Source organism: Lycium ferocissimum, chromosome 10, assembly GCF_029784015.1.
Source record: "Lycium ferocissimum isolate CSIRO_LF1 chromosome 10, AGI_CSIRO_Lferr_CH_V1, whole genome shotgun sequence".
Lineage (NCBI taxonomy): Eukaryota > Viridiplantae > Streptophyta > Magnoliopsida > Solanales > Solanaceae > Lycium > Lycium ferocissimum.
This window is the reverse complement of record NC_081351.1, coordinates 35,121,042-35,144,955: the sequence shown is the minus strand read 5'-3', so window position 1 is coordinate 35,144,955 and position 23,914 is coordinate 35,121,042. Positions and strand designations below refer to the sequence as shown.

At 38.2% G+C, this 23,914-nt stretch overlaps 1 protein-coding gene across 1 annotated transcript; it reads right to left on the bottom strand.

Moving 5' to 3' along the window:
• Positions 1–708: 708 nt before the first annotated feature.
• LOC132033589 (E3 ubiquitin-protein ligase UPL2-like) lies at positions 709–20,218 on the bottom strand. Its single transcript, XM_059423599.1, has 17 exons — positions 20,015–20,218; positions 19,293–19,425; positions 13,731–13,826; positions 13,451–13,657; positions 6,810–13,344; positions 5,629–6,698; positions 5,166–5,450; positions 4,884–5,088; positions 4,476–4,747; positions 4,114–4,391; positions 2,578–3,697; positions 2,350–2,496; positions 2,183–2,263; positions 1,883–2,108; positions 1,626–1,765; positions 1,436–1,542; positions 709–996 (listed from the first exon to the last, which is right to left on the bottom strand). Exons 2-17 carry the CDS (start codon positions 19,386–19,388, stop codon positions 894–896), a joined length of 10,968 nt encoding a protein of 3,655 aa, XP_059279582.1. The 5' UTR covers positions 19,389–19,425; positions 20,015–20,218; the 3' UTR covers positions 709–893.
• Positions 20,219–23,914: the final 3,696 nt, after the last annotated feature.

Genomic DNA, 23,914 nt, shown 5'->3' with positions numbered 1-23,914 from the left:
CAAAAATATGTTTTGAAAATTTATGACCAAACACATTTTCAAAACTTAAAAAACTTCACCTAAATCAAGTTTTTCAATTATTTTTTCTCCGGGAATCTATGGCCCTAAGTGTAAAATTTGCCGATATTGACTGAACTCCTAATATTTTCTCAAGAATGAATATGTTTCAACTTTTAAGTAGAAGTGGTATAAGGGAGGGGTGATTTGGTCATGTACTGAAACTTCATGTTTTCCCCATTCACTCCTCGAGATCAAATTCTTTTTCAGGTACTTTATTTGGGATTTAATTGTTATTCTTCTACTTAAAAACGTAGCAACATCATCACAGCAACAGCATCAGCTCCATACCTAGTTTTAAAGCACAGTCGCTCAAGTTTGCAAGCAATTCTAATCGTGTAACATTAGTGGTAAAAGCATTAACATTGACCCAAATTTCGTCTCCTGACAATATGTATCGACCATTATTATTATTATTATTATTAAATACAAATAGAAGCCATGATCTGTGTCATAATTGGCCTTTTAACATACTTGATGAGCGGCAATAATTAAAAAATTGCAACGAAAACACGCGCAGAATTGCAAGCATGAGCCGGGTAAAGGAGTAGCGAATTTGCAGCTCCCTATGCTTCTCTTACATGCTACAACAGTCACAAAGGGGCAAGCAGAGAATAGGAACTTATATGCTAAGGGGAAAGAAAAGATGAGTAAACGAATGGCAAAAAAAGAACTACCTCGATCATTTGGCATAGCAAATAGACTGTACAGCATTATAGACAGGTATCTCACAGACTTAACATGCCCTTAAGACTGTTCTCCTGTAATAAAAGAAAAGAATCTCTTTCTTAACACGGAAATTATCTACAGAATATAATTCAGAGACCATTGGCGTCTTAACCAAATCCGAATCCTTCGTTGGCTTCATGAATAGCAAGCAGCAGTCTCTCCTCTAGATGGTCTTTAGAGGGATACTCTGGTAGATCCAACTGGTTGAAACTGCACCCAACAAATAATAGTTAGTGTGTGTTCGCAGTAAATAAGTAATGAAGATAGAAGTCGAATTCACAACTCTCCATCCAATCTCCAAGAAAGTAGTTTTTATTTCATGTAAACAAACTGCTATCAGTAGTTGAAATGTAATACATTATCAGGATAATATCACATAATATTAGTCAACAATGGATAGTCTCATAGAGAAAAGCTGCCAATTCATCCGCAGTAAATTAGAATAAACATAAATAGGAAAGCGAGAATTTGGACAAAGGAAGCAACATGGACTACTGTATCTTCAGCAAATACAAGTAAATTACGATGGTAACAAAAATGAAAGAAGGTTAAGTAACTTGGAGAGAAGCAACACAGATATTTTTACTGGCAGAAATCTTCAGCATCAGGAGGGCAATCATAGTTTAGTTTCTGATGATTAAATAATTACCAGGTATGTGCTGAAGGCAAGTGATCAGGACTGCCATAAGCTTTGTGGATCTGAAACTTCTGGGAACCTGAAATTCCTTGCAGTGCACTAAACCCTTCCAATGGCACCTGGAGAAGTTGACAAAGATTTGTTAGATGATTGCAGGTGATATATAACAAGCAACTGTAATAAAATGAAAGCAAGAAACTACCTTTGAGGTCCCAGTGACAAATTGAAGAAGGCGGGCTTTGTCTTCCTTGCTAAAAGCTTGAACGACTTCCCAAAACCACTGAATAACAGGTGATGCTGGGCTGTATCCAGAATATTCTGTATTTGCCCTCAAGTCATCAACTGCAAAGCAAGGGGCAAATTAAACGTAAGAGGGAGGTCATTATTGATATGGACAAATAACTATCTAAAACAGGATTGTCACATGAATTAACAAATAAAGGAAATAGTGAAACATACGATCAATGTCTGGAAGACCGCTAATTAACAACTCAAGTTCCTTGTCGTGAAAAATAGAGATCAGTTCCCGCGGAATCAATTCACCGAATCCATCCAAAAATGCATTTATCTGAGGGCGGATAGCAGTCGTCAAGCGATGCTCAGCAACCAAGTCAACATACTGTTGCTTATTTTCCTCAGTGACTCTGATATTTCGTCCACCCGGGATTAGTTCATAGTCAGTCACCTGCATTACACAAATTGCACTCAGAACCTCTGACAAAAATGCTGAAACTTCAATTGCCAATGAAGAACTCATACCTCATTGCGTTCATAAAGTATCAACTTCTCTTCATCAGCATCGATGCTGAATGTAAGGTCTAAAATATCACTTATGTCATTCTACACAAAGCAAAGCAAGAAACGTTAGCAGAGCAAATATTTAACCATAATTTCCATAATCACAAAGAAAACAGAAAATACCGCACCTCAAGCAGCCATTTCAAATTTTTGAAGTAGTCAGGATCAATAGCTTCGATATCATGATATGTCACTTTAGCACCAAGTATATGCTTGTAGAAGGACCGTGTAAAATGAACATCAAGAAATTGACCATCAAACAGCGCCTTCCCAACCTGGGATATTTACATAAAGCACATTAGATATTGTTAAATTGAATCATTCGAGCAAACAGAACCAAGAAGGATGATACTCACAACTCGCCCAACAAATTTGAAGTATGAGAGGTGCTCAGTTTGGTAAACAGAGTTGGGATTTGGCTGAAATGTTGCTTCATTGCCAACTGTTGTAAACAATAGTGCTCCCTTATCAAAAATTACTCTGGACAGTAACTGATACCATTCCCTAGTAAGTCCACCAGCATCAATCCCTTCTTCCCCTTGGAAATGTACAGTCAATCTCCCTTTCAATTCTAGAGTTGTCCTCATGCGCAGCTGATTATATGAATCTTCAAGTATATAAGCTCTTCTCACAGAAATTCTCAGAGGATTGTGATGATGGTCGTGTTGATGCTTAATCTTGGATCTAAAGTGGGACCTTTTATTGTCAAAATCAACAAAACGAGGAACCTTCAGCATGATGGAGAAAGACTTCTCCAGTAGTCCAGGATTCTGCCGAACAAAAGCATTAAGAAGTTTCCTGTGCCTCTCTGCAAATTTTACAAAAGCAATGTGCTTCTCATCAACTTTTGTTGCAGATGTAGGTGTTTTCGGCAGCATAGCAGACGCAGTAGCTTCTTCTGGATCAGGAACTGTAGCAATACTAAACTCCTGCCCAGCACCCAAATGCCCAGGATGCAACTTCTCACACATCACAAAAAAGGACTCTATGTACGGTAAAATGTTTTGTGTCCCTGCTGGAAGTGGAGGCATTGCTCCAGAAGGTTTAGATGTGGTAACAATGGATGAGCGTGACAGGTTGGGTGCTGTTTCAGAAAAACTCTCTATTGTGCTAATGCAAGTGCTCAGCTCCTGCCATAGAGGTTCTAAAGCTGTGTTAATGTCCCAAACCAGGGAGATAGTAGCACCATGCTCCTTCTCAGAAATAATTTGATTATCCTTGTTCTTGTCACCAATTGAAGCAACAAGAGTGCTTAATGCTTGTAAAACCCTGAGTATCACAGCGCCATCAGTTGAAGTGGTACTAAGCAGTGCTTTTTCTACTTCCCTAAACTTGTTTAACTCATCCATTGCAGATCTGGTCAGACTTTGCACAGAGCCAGCTAGCTCAGTCATAAATAAATGACAAAGTGCGGGAGCTATGGCCACCAACTTTTTCAGTACCTCAGCTACCAATGAGTAAGCATTGTCTGAAAGACTAATAAAAGAAGAAAACATTAAACAGCTTCAATAACGAATAAAATAATACATTATTCAGCAAGGCCCAGAGTAAAAATAACCCACTGAAGGTTCAAAAATGTACTTGGTCATGTCAAAATGATAGCAAAATATTTACAATATCAAATAAGTGCATGTGCAACCAAACAGATAATTTACTGCCTGAAATAAAAGCCATAAGCACATAAATTTTGACAAGACCGTCACACAAAGCAGTCAGTTAATTCACGGATCCCAATATACAGCAAGCACAAAATTAGTAAAGTATATCACCTTGCTGGACAACTCACAAGTCTACAAATTAAAGAACCAGTTAACGCCAGAGGAATCGGCATGTAGAAACACGAAAGGTAAATGATTTGAGTAATTACACTACAGGATTAGGAACTAGCTTACCCTTCTCTGGCAAGCAATGAGCACAGGAGTCGAAGTTCTAATTGCGGTAGACTAAGTAGAATACTTTCAGTACTTTGGTCTGTGCCTGCAACAGATGATGAGGCTCCGGATTTGTCCTCAGCCTCAGATGAAGCTGCTGCATGAGATTCAGTATTCATTTCAGCAGCAGATTGAACTGGAGGATCAGTCGGTTGCTCTGTAGAGGATGTACCAGGCTCTTCACGTGCATTTGATTTGCTTTCGGTGTTCTGGACTACAACATCTAGCAGATTTAATAGCTAGATACAAAAAGGAAAATAGTTAGACAGCAAGAAACACCGGATAATGACTACAAAAAGAGACGTCCTACTTGTGCAAACTACCTGCTCTAGATGCGCAACACTTCTCAAATAAAGGGGATGATTCAAGAGGCCCAAAAGCAATGCAAGAGACACTTGTCCTTCAAGCTGCCACCTATCTGGTCCATCAGCCTCAACCATAACAGCTTTTCCAGGCCTCTGATCCGGAATAACTGACCCTTCTGGCACTGGTCGAGGGAGCCTGAATTCAAGTAGAGTCTTTGCGACTAAAGAATGGTTTTTTGCCAAGTATGTAAGTGTCTCAAGAACACGACGAGATAGTAATGGAGGAATTCCTTCAAGGCAATAAGATGAATCAACTTCAGTCCAGGCGAATAACATCATGAAATACAACAGTAGTAGTAGTAGTAGTAGTAACAGTAGAAATATGTAACACATGATCAAATGTTAAGCAAGATCATAAGGCCTCACCATCAAGATGTTGAGGACGCGAATACATCACGTTATTTTGGCAACCATATAGTCGATATGGGGGTTCAGCCATATTCAGATCATTATCAGGCTGTCCAACATCAAGCATCAATAAGTCCATAAATATTTTCACTAAAGCAGCTCTTGTTTCAGCATGTGCACTGAGATTCAACAGCAGCCTCTGTAGAGGGACTTTGTAAATTGGCTGCAAAAGAACCAGAGGTGTCAACATTCAAATCATAGAGGCAAGAAATCAATAATTCAACCTCACCAAGTTTATACCTGGAATACGCGAAGCAACCGCACCAACGCTCTTAAGCCCTCAGTGTCAACTAACGGAGACCCATCTGCCTCCAGAGGCTTACTTCCAGCAGATCTACGCGAAAGGGTTCCACCAGCCCTGTCCAATTGTTCACTCCGCCTAGAGTCGCCTCTACGACTTCGAGGGTACATACCAAAAAGTGTTCGGTTATACCTCCGTGCGAACCTCTCGCGCAACATGTTTGCTTCCGCCACAAGAGCAGGTGTCAAATTATTAAGAATGGCATCAGAAGATGTCAGAAGGACCTGAGAGATGAAATATAAGACACAATGATTGCCATAAAAGGATTCATGAAAACCAAATTTAAATCAAAACTTGAAAAAACAAAAAAGAAACAGGGAAACAAGGTCGTTACTGGTTATAGAATAAATGAAATTAAAACTCACATAAAATTAGATTACACTTATTCATCAAAATAAGTACCTCTTCCCGTAGTTCTGAAGGGAATGTAGCAATGATTGACACAGTGTCCATCTCAACAGGTTGGCCTTCTAATTCTTGTGACTGCTGCAGCCGTTGTGCCCTTTGTTGTGCCAACACTTCCTCTCTGATGTCAGCGGGGAGGGCAGCCAGAAATTCTGGATCAATATCTCCACCATTTTGAGGCTCCGAATTTTGTGGTTGAGTTGCTTGACCCTGTTGAGCTGAGAGAACCTCGGCTCGCAACTCCTCAGGAAGCGCCTCCAGAAATGCAGGATCAATTGATCCAGAATCAGCATCTACATTACGTTGCTGTTCCTCAGTGGGACCACTTCGTTCTGCTTCTTGACTTGGATGTTCTGAAGCTTCAGATACACTGTGAAGGGCGACATCCCTCGCACTTACCTGAGTAGAATTTCCAAAAGAGACATTTGTCCTCCTAGTTCGAGCATCTGCTGAACCTTGCCTATCGCCACCATCATCATGCCCATCTGCACTTCCAATTTCAACGTCAAGACTTCGAAGACTTTCACCCAGAGTTGCACCACTTCCACTACTTTCTTGGCTAACTGCCTCAACGTCCCTTATGGCAACATCATTCTGTTCAAACTGCATTTCGACAGGTTGAGATTGTCTACTTGGTGCATCTGTTCCCTGAGTAGACACATTTGCTACAGGTGTCACATTAGCACCACCAGGTTCATCCAAAACTGTTGAGGGGACAGTGGCCTCTCTGGCTTCATTGTTGCTATTGTTCTCCAAAGCACTTTCAGCTGCCATTTCACCTGCTCCAGCAAACTGGGTGGCCTCACCTCTATTTTGAGAGCCCTCTGTAGCATCTTGATCAGCTGATTTCTCAGAGCTTGGCCGCCTCAAATGGGAAACAAGCAAATCCTCAAAACCCTGTGGAAGAGCAGAGGCTGATCCACCACTTTGTTGGTTATCATTGGTCCAAAAATTGAACCGTTGGCCGTGACGGCTGCTGCTGCTGCTCCGGAGAGAACGGAAAACAGAATCCAGGCGTGATGACGTTCCTTCTGAGCTCCTATCGGAATAAGCATCACGAATACTCTCTGTGACGAGAAGGAAGGGAGCAATGAGATTTCTTTTGAAACCAATAAACAAAAGCTATGACATTTCACATCAGAGAAAAATTACGATATTAGCCAGAAGTAGCCAGATACCTGATTGCCGTTGTTGACCCAATTGCAGCGAGGAAGAGGGTTCCACCAGAAGGGGATGTTGTGAAGGAGCAACACTGTCACCACCTCTTCCCAAAAGATTGTAGATGGACGTTGTACGCCCCTGGCGCCTAGAGCCAAAAACTTCAACAGGCATAACATGTAAAGTTTCACTGGAGAGACTGTGCTCTCGACCAAAAACTTCAATATGGTCAAATACATTTATTCCATTCATTCCATCACCCAGCCGAAGTATTACACCATCCTCCTCATCCTCATCGTCTTCATCTTCTTCATCCATTACCTCCTCATCAAAGTCATCTTCATCTATTTCTTGGTCCTCTTGATCAGTATCAGGATGTTGTAAGTGATGAGCTTCGTCTTCCTCGAGATCATGCTGTTCTTCTTCGTCCACCTCTTCATCTTCATCGACCTCATCTCCTTCATCGCCTGACATCTCATCATCATCATCCTCATCATCGTCATCTTCATCTTCATCAAGATTCTCTTGAACATCAGGCTGGATTTCAAATCTTATCTCAAGGCCATTTTCCAGATTTCTGGTGTCCTCGTTACTTTCATGCATGTAATCATCTTCATTGGATGGACCAAAACCTCCATCAATATCTTGGTCATGTTCCATATCATCAGTGACAGCTTCGGACCCACCAAAGTTCTGAGATGCACCAAAGGGCTCAATGTGATCTGTTGGCACTGAGTTCACATTAGGCTGTGACGCAGTTTCATTAGTCTGGACTGCAAAGGCATCATTAGTAGCTCCAGATTGATTTTCCTGAATTTTTGTTGACTGTTCTCCCCTCCCAGCATTGGACTCAGCCGCATGAACATGCTCCTTTGTTACCAACTCCAGAACTTTTACAACACCAGTAACAACCTTGGAAGAATCAGCATGATCCAGGTCCAAGACATGAAGAGCTCGGGTCAGAGATTGAACCAAACCGACATCTATGAAAGTAGCTGAAGCTTCTGCTGAGATGGAAGAACCTGTAGGTGCGCGAGCAGTCAGTACATCATTGAGAAGATCAATAAATGCTTGAATTTCGATTCCTGGTGCCCTAAAACCGCTTCCAAACTCAACAAAATCACTAAAGACACTGTTAATCTCTGTGAAGATTCTTTTCCTTGCCTCTGTCGAACGAACACAAGATGCCACGAGAAACTGGCTAGCTCTGCTCGAAAGTTTTTGCCTCCAGTCCACATCAGTTTTTCTCTCTTTCCTAGAACTCTTGGTATACGGTAAAAACTTGTGAAGAATATGATGGAAAATTCCACCAGCAAGGTGCCCTGTCCGTTGAGGAACAGCAATGCAACTGCTAACTTCGGAATCTTTTCGAAGCAAAATATGAACTGAAGCAGTATACATCAAAAGAATCTCAGTCAGAAGCTTCAAAATGAATACAATCTTAGCCATAGATGCAGACAATTCATGGCTATCAGCTTCACTTGCTTCAGAAGCAGAGGCGACAGCTTTCCCTTTACCCTTGTTTGCAGAAACATCAATATCCATATCCGTTGAACTAAAGCTCTCCTTTGTTGCTGGTTCATCTTTCAATGGAGGAACAAACTTGACAACTGGATCCAAAAGAAGCTCAATTACGTTTACAAAGCTATGAGGTGGCTTTCGATGAACTTTGACATTCTTGGAACTCGCATCAAGACTCTTGCCATGAATCCCATGGCTCACATTACCAACACCAGACTTCTGATCTGCATTCTGCACTTTATCTTTGTCTTCTGGTTTCTCTTTCTCCCTGTCTTTGTCCTTTTTGTCCTTCTCACGGTCCCTCAACAAGACTACATAAGGTCGTTCACCAACCATCTCCACTTGGCACACAGAACGAGCAGCCCGCATGAAAATCACTGGATCCCGTTGAATAACAGAAGTCATATTTAACAGGAAATTACGAGGTGTGAGCCTTCCACTTGACTGTCTATTAGAAGCAGATACAACATTATGCCGTATCTCTGCTTCCATAGCTTGCTGTAGAGTCTGGGGATCCTCAAGAATATGTCGTATTATAGTAGCCGCGATATTGTCAAACCCAATAAACAAGCTGCTCGTTGGCAAGGAAAGCAGCAACTGCAATCCACCCGCATCCAGAAAGTTAACAGCAACAGAGTGAGTTCTTGTAAGTGTTGCACACAGCTGCAACACAGCATGCATTGTTTCCGAGGGAAGCTGGTTCCTCATACAACCACAAGCTATTTCAACAAGCTGCTTCTGCTCTTGTACATCCAGATATTTTGGGGACAAAGAAGACTGCAACTTATTATATTTATCCTCGTTGATCGAAACTGGTTTCGGAGTAGCATCATCTCCCTTCAGCTGTTCCACAATATCAGCATTCAATTTCTGATCCACTTGAGCAAGCCGATCAATAGCAACAAAAGCTGCTGTCACCCATTTGGGAACTTTCTCCCTATCAAATGTACTGGAAATCCATTGTGAAAGAAGATCAGATGAAACTTTGACCAAACCATTCTTTGCAGCTATCTCTCTGGCATCAGTATCTTCATTAAGAATCAGAGCTAGAACATGAAAGAGATTAGAAACAATGCTGCTGTTTCCATCATCAGAGACATTACTAGAAAGCTTCACTTGTTCAACAATAAATGAAACCACAGCTGACCGATGTTCCCCATCATTTTGGGAGCATATCATCACAAGAAGATCCCTGACAGGAAAAGCAAGAGAGTCTTTCATCTGTAGAAGCTTTCGGCATGTAGACAACAACTCATCAACAGGAGGAGGCTGAACGATTTCTTCTTCAATGGTCAGGCTACTTTCTTTGGGAACATCTTCCTTTGCCTCCGATCCAGAGTTCCCAAGTGACATGGCAAGGGCACGTGCAAGTTCATCATCTTCTTGTACCTCCTCTGGATGCGAGAACAACCACTCCATTGCCAGCTCAACACTATTTGAACCAACCTGCCTCAAAGCCTCTTCCGCCCTATTCCTGGAGAACCCCATTTCAACAATTGTAGAAATAGTAGTTTCATTTGGAGGAGGGCCAGACACACGAGCAGCAGTACTGCTCGCGTTCTTGACTTCTACTCCAGAGTAGATGTGTCTAATGATGTTGAGAACAGCTGCAATGAAATCATAATTGCATTCTGTGAATTGTGGATGAGTCCAAACGGGAAGAACAGTCTTCAATACCATGGATTGAAGAACCTTTACAAATGTCTCCTCATCCCGTGGAAATGGGATATCACCACTTATCAAAGGTTGAGTCAGTAAATGCTTTGTGAAAGGAGATAGAATTAAAGATGAAGTCACCAGATGATCCATCAGCTTCCCATAACTACCTAGGGGACCATATATCCATGAACGGTCCGCATCCTCAACTCCATCCTGCCTGGAATGTGTCTCATCAGTCTCCATAGGAGAAGTAGGAGCTCGATTGACGGCAAAGAGCAACTGACTAGTAGCTTCAAATGTGGTTAACACTGACTGAATGACCCCACGCCCATAAAGGCAATTTAATATAACAGCATTGCAAGAATCAGGCTTGTCCAGCAGAATTCCATCAATAAATTCAATAACCTTCCCAAAATAACGACATTTGGTTGACACAGATGCCTCCGATCCAGAAGTACTTACATGACCTCCAAAATTCATGTGATCAATGGCAATTGAAGCAAAAGTTGAAGCAACAGATTTTGACGGAGCTGACACATTGAGTGTATCATCCCGCCTACGTGATGGAAGTAGCATTACCTTGCCCATCTCTTGAAACAAATGGGTGATATGGATTGACAGGGATTTCACCATATCACGGCAAGAATGATAATAGGACCTCTGTTTGTCCTCTTTCTGATTACTGGCACTAGCGTCATCAAGAGAACCTGCTTGTTGTGATTGATGACTAGCTTCTATCCGTACGTTTGAAGGACCATCAGTGGTCTGACGTTGCTGAATACTAGAAGCTCTAGTCAGATCTCGATATAGATTGATCAGATCAAAAAACTGTGATTCAAAACTCCACCCTGACATCCTCCTGCGGAGTAAGGGGTCAAGAAACTGCCTGAAGGAATTTAATCTTTGTTCTTCAGTATCAGTTGCACCCAATTCTGACTGTCGTGCCTCATCAGTTGCCCCAGCACCACCTTCCTCCACATCAACCTTAGATTCTTCAAGCAACGCGATCTGCCAAAGAATTTCACGATGAATACGACCAATATCTTCCAAGACATCATTGCTGCCATTTCCGAACTCGGTTAACAGAGCAGTTACCCATCGGTTGTCTTTGGAGGCAGCCAGAAATAAAAGAAACTCAACTAGAAAAAGTGAAGAAAATGTCCTATCTGGAGTATTTTTAGGGTCCAACATAAAAGAACCAGAAACAGCATCAAATCCAGAAAGAGCTTTTTTCAAATGATCCTTGAGAAAGGAACAGAAAGCACGAGCCAGTGCAGCCGAGTGGTGTTGGGTGAAAGTCTTGAAGACCATGGTGCTATGTAATGCTATGGACATCCCTTCAGATGACTGCGCAACACTCGGCCGTAGGAGTAGTTTCAACAAAGCTTCAATGCCTGACTTCTCCACAAATAGCCGACAAGTTTCAGAGTTCTCCATTGTACGGTGAACAAGTACCATCACATGAAAGACAGCCAACTGAATGAACTGCTCATCACTGATATTTTCCCCATTTGAACAAGTTGATTCAACCAATGAGCTGGATGCCACACTCTCTCTGTTATCTGTGTCTGTGTCCATTTCAGTAGTCTCACTTGATTTCCCTGATGACTCAGCGTGTTCACCATCACCACGTGAAGCAATACTGTTAACAATCTCAATTATTAAATCCACTCCAGTACCTCTCAGCGAAGATACATGGCGCAACAGCTCTTCCACAGCATTTGCCAAAGGGACAATACCTTCATTCATAGCAACCACGTACTTCTTGTTGGTAAATATGTCAACAAGGAAATGCAATGCTGAAGTTTCTTTCACAGACTCCAGTCCCTTCGCGTTAAGGCAAATTGCACCGAGACCATTAGGTACACAAGTAAGAGCTTTTGGAGACGGTAGTATCCCAGATGCCACTGAGGATAAAAAAGCATTAGGAAGACCCAACTCATGCAGAGAAGGAAAACATGTCGGGTCTTTGTGAATTATTTCACTCATAACAGTCACGGCCGAGGAATAAATATCACCTCCAAATTTTTCCACATTACTAAATATCAGACACAAGGTGGCAGGTAAAGATGCATCGTTAGAACTCTGTGATCTGGTCGAATTTGCAGGAGCATAGGTAGCAGACCCAAGTGCCTTCAATAAGACCCTAATAAGTCTCTTTTGACAATATATTTGTTCTTCGCTAGATTTAAAATGCTCACCAATGACCATAGAATTGTCATCATCTCCAGCAATGTCAATCACTCTTTGCACTTCTATCTGTAACCTATTAGCCAAAAGCTCAACTCCACCCAGATCTTTAAAGAGGGTTACTGCTGCATTACTATAATCCAGAAGCTTTTGCAGAGTTTTCACAGCGAGGCAAACAAGATGTATATGTGCAGGATCAGCGTCCTCTACTAGAGGCAAGAAAGTTGGCACCATTCCAGATCCTCGAATAACACTCCCAGAGCTTGAAGATGATATGACATGTAGCAGGTAAAACTGCAGAACAGCTTCAACAAAGGATACTGATGACAAGTCATTTGAGCTGCTTAGTGACAAAATTGCTCTCTGTAAAACATTCAGGAGGATCATGCGATTACCACCAGCAAAACTGATGCTTGACCCACTCAAAATCCTCGCACGCTCATGTGATGATGCATAAGCAGCTAACTGTGCACCCAAGGCATTCATGGCTAGCGTTCTAACATTTCCAGAGATGGTTTCTTCAGATCTGACAATCCTGATCAACTCATTTGTGTATTCAGGTTCATTAGCAAAAAAGGACGCAAGTTCATCATGGGAATCACTAGCCTGAACAAGCACAATGAAAGCAAGAAGACAGATTTTGCTGTAAAGCCTGCACACTCTGGGGGAACGGAACGCGTGTGCATATCTGATTCTTGTCAGCAACGCAAACCTTTGCTCAGGAGGAACATTGTACTGCTCAATGCAGAACTTCATTAGCGACAGATCTTCCTCTTTCCGTACATGGAGATCAGGTATGTGAATTACACTCGTGCTCGTTGATACTGCACCATCCCCAGCTTCAGCATTGCTTTGGGCACTGGCACTATGCAACTCAAAATAAAGGGTGGAGCCCAGGTGATAAAGTGACTTGTCACCATCATTTTCCACATTGGATGGAAACAAAGAAAGGCCTTCATCCTGACTTCTTTCGTTTACAGTAACACAATAATACAAGCCCAAACCTTCTTCCTTGCTTCCCCACCCCTGCGCTAGTGATAGGAGACAGCTATTTATAGAACCACAGCCAACCAATTTACCACTTGCATGTAGCTTCGATGGATTTATTTTTACTAGTACAGCAAGAGTCTCTAAGGTTGCAATGAGAATCTCAGGATCTGTTGAAGCCAACAAAAGCTTGAAATGCTGCCAGGTCCAAAGTAAATAAATACAGACATCATCAGCACAAGTGAATTCTTGTTACAGACATTCATTCAGAAACTAGAGAAAAGTTTTAGCATCTTTAGCTTACCTCCAAGCCACTAAATGAGCCCTTGTTATGGCAATTTTCTAGTATCACCTGCATAACACGTAGGATCTGCAGAACTGCTTGCTTGGGAAAAGGGCTATCATCTCCTAATATGTTATCAGACAAGACAAGATCTTTCCTACTACATAAGTATGTCTTCAAATATGTATCAAAATGTAGAAACAATGGCCTCCAGTGATGAAAATTTCCCTGAAAAGAGAAGGCCAAGTAAGTAAAAGTCTAAGTCTATAGGCAGGACAAGCAGAGGTAAGTATGTATTCACCTTGCCATACTCCCAGCGGAAACCGGAAAGAGGTATTGCTATATCTTGTAATGGACACTGGATGACCTTGTCAATGAAGGCCTTTACTCTGGGTGGCTGACATGCAGATAAATGCACAATAAGATCATACCAGTTAATAGAGACAAAGATACAAGCACGAAAGATAGAAATGGCATCTACGGCAAGAGAGAACAGTAGTGAAAAGAAGAAGTCAATGCAATTCTTTCAAGCAGCAAAAGTCAAGACACTAATCAGATGATTTAATGCTTCATTACTTCCTTACATGTGATTAAATCAGTGTATATTACTAGATACATGAAAAGATGATTAGATGGCTTCCACACACTTAAGAATTACTCCTATGAGAATAACCAAAGTTCATCCAAATAAAATGTAGAAAGGTGATAACTATGGTATTGCCTGATTTTATTTTATTTTTTCATAGGAACAGTGTCGTCTAATATTAAGGAACATGGCAGTGCGAGAAACATAAAATGCCGAGACAACATTAGAGCCACAACACAACATTTTCTACCATGATAAACAATTGCAATCCTTAAACTACGCCAGCATCTTCAGCTACAAAAAGCACTCATTGAAAAGTAATAAGGAAGAGAATCATTATCGTATTCAATGATTGTCGTAGAAATGCAACTGGGCATTGATACAAGATTGGACTTAAGAGAAGAGAGGTGCACATAAAACAAGATGGTACAAGACGCATATACAGAGGACAAATGAGAAGTTTGCCTGTGAGTATTTGGACATATTCTATATAGTCCTCCAAATGAATGACCCATATGTGCACATGTGCTACAGAATGATAATGTGAAGACACTAAAGAAGAGCCTTAAAATCAAATGGAGGAAAATTGTCCCAAAAACTTCACACTTTCATAGAAACACGGGAACTTATAGATAGAAACAAAACATAGTAGAAGCAAAGAATACATATTAGCAGTCCCCACCTAGTCAGGATTAAGCCTTACTATTTTATTTTATTTTTGAAGAATGTAACATATAGGATTAAGTCTTTGATTTGTCAAGTTTACATTAGCTCAGATGTTGCCAAAATTGCTGGTTAGACTTGTATCTTATTGCGGGAACAAGTGTAAAATCAAAGAGCCTCTAGTTTTAAAGAGCTCCTATTTGCCCTAAAGACAAATATCAAACTTTTGTCTAATGAAAATGATTTATCTCAAAAAGTAAAATGGATATAAAGAATCATATTGTTGATATCTACCATTATCAGAATGAAACTGACTGGCCCGAGTAGAGAAAAAAAAAGAAAATAGTGAATCATATTGTTGACGCTGGCGAAATTTGGATTTGAGATGTAGCTGATTAACTGACTGATCGATATTGAGAAGTAACAGAAAAGAAAAATAATATTGAACTTCAAGAAATAAATGTATGCTGGCGAAGTAACAGTATTACCGGTATAAGTTTGAAAATTCCTTAAATTTGGCTCAATTTGGCTACTTTTTAAATTCCCCCTTTTTTTCTTTTTTTTTGAGAATGAGTTTGGCTTGTTCATTCAAACTCATTCTCAAAAAAAAAAAGGGAATTCAAACTCAATTTAGCTTCTTTTTAAATTCCCTTTAGTTTTTGCTCCAAAAGCTCCCAAGCTTTTGCTTTTGTAAATGGCACCTTCCAGTTGCCTTTCTTAATGGAAACTTCTTACTTCATCAAAAAAAAAAAAAAAAAAAAAAGTTTGGCTTGTACTAAAATTTTAAGAATGGAGCCGGTGAAATGAAGATACAGAATTTAAGAAAAAGTGAAGCCAGTTTAACGTAAACGTCAGATAGCTCCAGGTCCCTAAAAGAGGTCAAGACAAATGGATCCTGCTTATTTTAAGATCTAAATATATTTGAGGATCACACATGTACATTATACGATTTTAATCGACAAATGTCATATTAGACCAGCTCCTGTCACATCTATTCCCCGAGTCCTCCATTTCATCGCCCTGTTAGGTATTCATTGCCATTAACTTCACTATGAGGTTTTAATGATCACATGCTAATGATTACAGTAATGAGACTCAATTTTAGTAATATCCAACCAGCAAGCTTGATGATACCATATTGCAAGTAATTTGGTATAAAAAAACGATAAAGAACGAGGACAGGGGCCTCCATAAGATGTTTTTGATATTATTTTGCTCATTTCAGGTCAGAGGTGGATATAGTGTAGTGTTAATGGTACTGGTTCACCTGAATCCAGTACATTTGACTCAAACTAGTCACTAAATAAGTACAAAATAATAGATTTCAAACCCAGTAAATCAAACAATTGTGGTAGAATCTCAAACCCATAAAATTTAAATCTTGGATCCGCCTCTATCACATGTATAAACCCAGAATTGCTTAAACCCATACTTCATGGAGTCCTAACTATCCCCAATGTTCCTATTACCAGTTCGAATAGCAGTACAGAACTTGGTAGCTACGCTACATTTCACTCCCATAGTTTGAAGCATCATCCCCACTATTACAACAGCATACGCAATATATTCCCACAAGTGGGGTCTGGGGAGGGCAGGATGTACGCAGACCTTACCCCTACCTTTGTGGGGTAAGGTGGCCTCGGCATATCCTAAATTTATGTGCATAAATGTAATTTCTCAAAGACATTTTCTCACTTAACATCTTTCACAATCTAAATTCAACATGACTAAATAATGTCTTCCACAAAAAAGAGTGGTGAATACGCATAGAGTGCGTCTAAATTCTAGCATCCATGACTAGAAATGACTGGGAGATACTACAAACAACTCATTTTCAAACGCTATCCTTCTCCTGATTCATAGAAAAGACACAAAGCTTTTTTTGTTGTTGATGAATAGAACAGATACAAAGTTTTACTTCAGGATTCCAACAGCATTGAGTACTATCTATGTGTTACTACAAATAAATCAAGGTTCGTTTTGCACGGAAGGGAGGCGCCGTCTACCATAATTTATTTCTTTTTTATGCCAAAATGTAAAATCAGATTGTCAATTTTAATTTCCTTAAATGTACACTAGCAGGCTTATAGGTGGAAGGCATTCATGCTACAAATACAACACCTTAGTCCCAAAAAAGTTGCTACAAATACAACACCTCAGTCCCAAACCAGTGTTATCAAAAGCGAAAAGCGCAAAAAAGCTCTAAGGTCTGCCTGGGGCTTTAAGCGCAAAGCGCAAATCAAGTGCGGGCTTTAACGTAAAAAGGCGCAATGGTGCAAAAATACAAATATATAGTATATGTTTAGTCCAAGACTAATAATAATAAGCATGAATATATAACAAATATATGGACAAAGAAATTGTAAAAACATTACGATAAAGTGAAATATCAATTATATAGTATAACGTCTTCAAGAGAGGCTCATTGGCAAGGAAAAGTATGTCTTAGAGCCTTGATGATGACACTGAAGCGCACATAAAGTGAGGCGAAGCGCTCAACATGTTTTGAGCCTCGCTTCAGGGCTTAAGCGCGCTTTAAGCGTGCCTTTGATAACACTGTCCCTAAGAAGTTGGGTCAGCTCCCGATGGAAGCAGAAAAACATTCTTCTTACAGCAACAGTGGTTAGGGAACTTCATTAATCTTGAAATTTATGCTTTGAATATCTTTTATATTTTCCACTTCATTTAGATAATGTACCAACTTGTTCTCTTTTTCTTTTTTTTAATTCATCTTTTATAATGCCAGCTACAACCAAGGATCTCTTTGAGCAGTGGCAGATATTTGCTATCCGCTGACTGCAGAAATTGAATTAATCTTGACACATAAAAGTCCGATGTGATCAGAATAAAAAGATCCGTTCATCACACAAGTAGTTGCTACTTTATGCAACACTATAGCCAATCCACAAAATCCCTTCTACATTAGCTTGCAACTTCAACTCTCATCAACCCTGACAGGAACCAATCTCAAACCCTAGGATCTAGAGCTAAGCATCTCCCTGATATGAGTGGTCGCAAAGCTGCGCTTTTGACTGGTAAAGATTGGTTGAAAGGACAGGTTTACAGCTTGGTAAAGAAGAAATAGGTAAATATCAGTAACACATAGCTAGAATTCCACTGTGGTAACCATTACCACGACTGGGTACTTGTAATAGAAATTTCACCAAAGAACCCAAAGGAATCATAAAACCATAAAAGCAAATTGCTGAAATTTCCAGTTCTTCGCAAAGCTTGGTAAAGATTTGCGAACCTGCGCTTTTGACTGCTAAAGATTGGTTGAAAGGACAGGTTTACAGCTTGGTAAAGCAGAAATAGGTATATATCAGTAACACATAGCTAGAATTCCACTGTGGTAACCATTACCACGACTGGGTACTTGTAATAGAAATTTCACCAAAGAACCCAAAGGAATCATAAAACCATAAAAGCAAATTGCTGAAATTTCCAGTTCTTCAACAACAAAAAGAAGCGAACAAGTAAACCAACAACAAATTAAGCAGCACAAAGGACTATGATGTGATTCCAGTGGCAAACAGAAGTAAACAAAATTATAAAATCAAATAGATATTTTTAGTATCTTGTAACCGGATAATCACAACCAAATGCAAAACGAGAGAACACGGGATAATCAAAGCCAGATAATAACGGCATTAGTACACTTGTGACATAAAATTTAATTTGGGTCCTCCAAACCTCCTATCACGTGCCAATCATAAGAAAGCTCGCATCTTGTCTTCCGAAAGAATAGTGAAGGAACAGAGCTAGCAGAGATGACCCATTAAAAAAAGTATAGATTGCATAAACAATTAAAAACAATAAACCACATAGAGAAAAGGTACACTGTGAAATACAATTTCCAATCAAAAATAAACCCTAGGAAACAAATGCATAAACAATTAAAAACATACAATACTGTGAAATACGATTTCCAATCTTCTAGGAAACAAATGAACATACAATACTCAACTTCCAATTCTCAACTCCACAGCAAGATAAAAACCCTAACAACACACATTCCACGTCTCGAATAAAACAACACTATGAAAAAATACACACTGTGAAATAATTACAAAAACCTATGGAAAAAAAAGAGCTCCTCCCCGAAACAAGCTGTTCCTAAAACACACTCCATGTCTTGAATGAAACAACACTATGAGAAAATACACATTGTGAAATAATTCCAAAAACCCTATGAAAAAAAACCGTTCCTTCCCGAGACAAGCTGTTATCAATACAAAACCCTAAAACGACACACAGCAGCAACCAAATGCAAAACAAAATACTTTAAAGGAATGAATAAAACGAGTACATACAGGCTCAGAGTCAATTGGTACCTGAATTAACAAAAGGACTACAATAATTAACTACTAGTTCTAAACTCCACAGCAAGATAAAAACCCTAACAATACACATTCCACATCTCGACTAAAACAACACTCCGAAAAAAAAAAAACACATTGTGAAATAATTCCAAAAACCCTATGGAAAAAAGAAGTCCTTTCAGAAACAAACTATTACGATAACAAAACCCTAACCAACACACAGCAGCAACCAAATATAAAATATAAGTAGGATAAAAATACAAACACAGGAAGGAGTAAAAGGAGTACATACAGGCTCAGAGTCGAGTTTAATAGATGGACCAATGGCTCCTTCACTGGAAAGAAGTTGCCGTAACCTCGATGGCAAACTCGATCTTAAGGTCGTCATAATCAACAACCTCTACTTTCTCTCCTTGTAGTATTCACTGACCAAACATAAATCACCAACATACAAATCAGAGCAAATAATAACCAAAATAAAACAACAAAATCTCTTCACACATTCATATACATAAAATAAATCAAAAATAAACGCATAGATAGTTTCAAAACTAGTCCCTAAAGTATGCACTTAACAGTTTTGGTCCTTTATGTTTGCCAAAAGTGTCTCCTTCAAAATATTCAGTTAGAACTATGACAAAAAGTTAACAAAAATAAAATAACACCAAGAAAGTCCCATCAATACCAAAATAAAACAACAAAATCTTTTCACACACTTCATATACATCAAAAAAACAAAAACAAACCCACAGAACACTTATATTTGTCAAAATAGCCCCTTTAAGGGTTTTGGTCCTTTATGTTTGCCAAAAATTAACACATTTAATCTCCTTGAAATATTAATCAAACTATTTTCTGTTAGATTTAACTATAAACACCAAGAAAATCCCGTCAAATCCAAAATAAAACAACAAAATCTCTTCACACATTCATATACATCAAAAATAAAAGCATAGAACATTAAATCGATCAAATAAACACATAAATAAAAGAATCGATAGTGACTTTTGTTACCTGGATTAATAAAATCACATTAGGGCGACTCATCCAGAGAGTTTTGTGCAGAGAGACTGTACAGATAATAGAATATAGGGTTTATACTAAGGAAAACCCCAAAGGGAAGAAATATATAGAATGATGGGTAGGGGGGGTGAGAGGGGGGTGGGGGTAGTTCCTTTTGGTGTTTGGCTTTTGTGTGTGAAATTGGAATTGGTATAACAAGTAGAAGTACTCTTAACCCTGGGAGCGATGACAGGGGAGACAAGCTTATATATACACAATTTGGAGGGTCTTAAGGCCGGGTCTTCTATTTAAGTCGGTTTGCTTTTTCGTCCTCTTCTTTTTCTGCTTTCTTTCTTAGGGCTCGTTTGGTTGCTTTTTTGACATTGGAGACTGATTATATCCAGATTCGAGCCGTTTTGTCAAGATTTTTTCATACTCAGGGCTCAAACACGGGAGCTCTGGTTAAAGTTATGCACATATTAATAATGCAGAGGTTAATTATTCACTTTATTTGAAAATCAGCATTTGGCCATGAAAATTTCAATTACGTGTATAAAGCCTTAAATAACCCAATATTGTTTACAAAAACTATAACCAAACATAATTTCATTTTCAACTCCAACTTCAAAAAATCTAAACAAATTTAAAAATATCTGATTTTTATGGCCAAACGCCTACTTAGTTTTTTTTTTTTTTTTTTTTTTTGGTAATAACATTGTTTCTTAGTTCTTACCTTATTATTTTTTTGTTCTTTTATTGAAGAAATGTAGAGATGAGATTTTCATAATCATGAAAAAATGAAAACTAAAAAAATCAAGAGTTATTTGTGTTTAATTTAAAATTTAAAACATTCATGAAGGAAAAAATTAATTTGTAACCATAACAGTAATAAAAGTTGATATAGCCCTTAAATATATGAATATTGAGTTTAAGTGTTTGACAAATATTGAATTAGGATCCCGGACACCACGATTATCAAAAGAAACATATTGTAAGGATGATGAAAAAAATTAAGTTATAGGAGCTTTTTATGTTTTTATGAATTTTCGCTAAGATATAAAATTAGTAGAATAATTATATGTTTGCTAAATGAGTGTGTTATAGCGATTTTAGCTTCAAGTTGGAGTGTGTTTTGAATACTTCTCCCTTTGCTAAATGACTGGTGACTTATATAACAAAATTTAATTATTATTTCCAATTTTGGTTAATTTTGTTCTAATAACGATAATATGTAAATTAAAATATATTTCTAAATTTCCCTTGGCGTAGTTATTCTCTTTACCAAAGTAGAGGTTGGTGTTCGCAATGCGGTATTTTGTTACATTACATGTCTACGTATAAAGTGAGTGCAAAACTAGAAAATCGATGATGATTAATTCTTAAGTATTATATCTATTTTAAATTGGTGGTTATAATTTAGTTATGTAACTAAGTTTTCAGGTGATCATGGATGTTTGTTAAACGAAGCTCTATAAGATGATCATATAGCAATTTGCTTGAGACGTAAATATAAAAAAATTCAAATAATATTTTTAATGTCATGTTAATCCTTTTTGTACTTAGAAGATAATGTGATTTTTTCAAACCTCAAATATTTTACAATATTGAATTTCCGTCTCAATAAAGAAAATATATAAAATAAAATATATTTCACAAATTATTTATATAATGATTTTTTAATTTCAAAGTGTTGATTGTTGTTCATTGCGCAAATTTTCGCTTAAGTTACTTGTTTAAATATAAAATAAGCGCAACACCAAAAGATGAATGACAAATAATTCCTATTACATAGATTATTTGTTTATAAAAAAACAATTTAGTTATGTAATAACAACAATTAGGTTCTCAAGTGATTATAGATGTTCATTGCAAAATAAAATCTAACAGTATGGTCATATATTTACTAGACACTTGTGATGTGAATAACAAAATTCAAATAATATTTTGAGATCTCGTTACTTACCTTCTTAATTAAGAGTGTGAATTCAATTTTTTTTAGGGAAAAGTGTTCAAAACACACTCTAACTTTGGCCGAAATTGCTATAACACACTCCAACTTTGCGGGAGTCCTATGACCCCCCTGGACTATTTTTTTGTGTATTATTGAGGGTATTATTGGTGACGTGGACTCAATAATACCCAATATTGAGGGACTCACTTTTTTGTCCACGTCATAATAATACCCTCAATAATACACAAAAAAATAGTCCAGGGGGGTCATAGGACTCCCGCAAAGTTGGAGTGTGTTATAGCAATTTTGGCCAAAGTTGGAGTGTGTTTTGAATACTTCTCCCTTTTTTTTACTTGGTAAGCTCTTCATCTATAATTGTAATGCATATTCTGGGTTTGAAATTTATGGGTTATGAATTTCGATCCGATCAAAGTAAACAACAATGTCGAATTAGGCCGCCCTTTGCCTTGAAAGAATTCACACGCGGCCACCAGCTTTCCCAAAATAAGGGGAGATCTGCTGCTTATTGCTCACGGAAACATCCGACCTATACTAGGAGATTTCCCCTTATTCTTGAGAGATTCCCTCTCTATCTCTTTCGATCTATCAGAACAGACCAGGAGGCTATCTATCAATCGATTTGAAAATAGCACGCTAATTCTAATTCTTTGGAGTGATTGGATACTAAATTTATAAGTTGTATATATTAAATAATTTTTTAAGACAAATATAAGCTCTTGATTTAAACTAATAAGTTATGTCAAACTTGTCCCACATATCTTAGTGTCAAATTCAACAATTAAATATATAAAAATTATGAAAAAGGGTCAATGACTTAAGTTTGTCCTCCTTTCACCTATTGACCTTAACATTAATTTTGGGTTAAAAGTACCCCTCCTTTTACCTATTGAACCCCACCCCTCCCCTTGTCATTTATGAGTTAAATAAAGATGTCCTTTCTTTTAACTAAATTATGAAATGACATATGTGACATTTCTGATTAAATAGGTGGTACTGATCCATTGTCCATGTGAATATTAGACCAACCAAAAAACAACGTGACCCAAGTGAATTTGTTTGTTAGATAATTGTGGGGTTGGATTTTTAAGAATCCACCATTGTTAAAGGATGAAGTAAGTTGAGTTAAACCTAGATATGGAATCGATTGGGACTTATTTGCACCGGTTTTGAACAAAAAATTGCATCTTCATATGAGAAGACATTGCTGTTTTTTGAATTCATTCAGTCGCAAAACATGAAGCATCTAAGGGACTGGGCACGAGCAAATGGTTTCTTGTTTTTGTGGTAAACCCAGATGGGTTGGACTATTTATTCTTGGGGCTTGAGGACTAATAATCGGTGTCACCTATTTAAGTAAAGACCCACACGTGTTATCTCTTAATTTCGTTAAAAGGAAGAGCATTTTTAACCCCAATATTAATGTTAAGGCCAACTGGGATTCAATACGTGGAAGAAGCGACATTTTAACCCAAAAATTAACATTACGAAAAATTTGGATCCAATAGATAGAAGGAGAGCAAATTTCAGTCAATGGCAATATATTGAAGGCATTTTTAACCCTCTTCCGTATAAATTATATGATACTTTTTATTTGATTTTCTCTAACTACCCTTCCAATACCTTTTACACTAGTATGTATTATTAGGACCTATATGTTGTTGATTTAAATAATTTATACATGTATGAACCGTCGTTTGGTTCTCAAGGGGCTACGGATAAATAACAAAATTCAAATAGTAATTTCAACATCACGTTAATTTGGTTTTTACAAGGAAAATATGTAAATCACAAGTTTCTTCTACTTTATATTTGTATAAATTGTAATAACATACAATAACTGATTTATTTTTGTATCACCTACAATAATATAAAGCTATTCAATTTGCATATGCACTTACACTAATACATGTGTAAAGTTGATGGATCTTCATGACAACTAT

Bases quoted from the DNA above. Each gene is read 5' to 3' on its own strand.
- LOC132033589 (XM_059423599.1), bottom strand. From the start codon at position 19,388: ATGACGACCTTAAGATCGAGTTTGCCATCGAGGTTACGGCAACTTCTT. The intron at 2,497-2,577 runs GTGAGTATCATC...TAAATATCCCAG, and splicing joins TCAAATTTGTTGGGCGAGTT to GTTGGGAAGGCGCTGTTTGA. The intron at 2,109-2,182 runs GTATGAGTTCTT...TGTGTAATGCAG, and splicing joins TACTTTATGAACGCAATGAG to GTGACTGACTATGAACTAAT.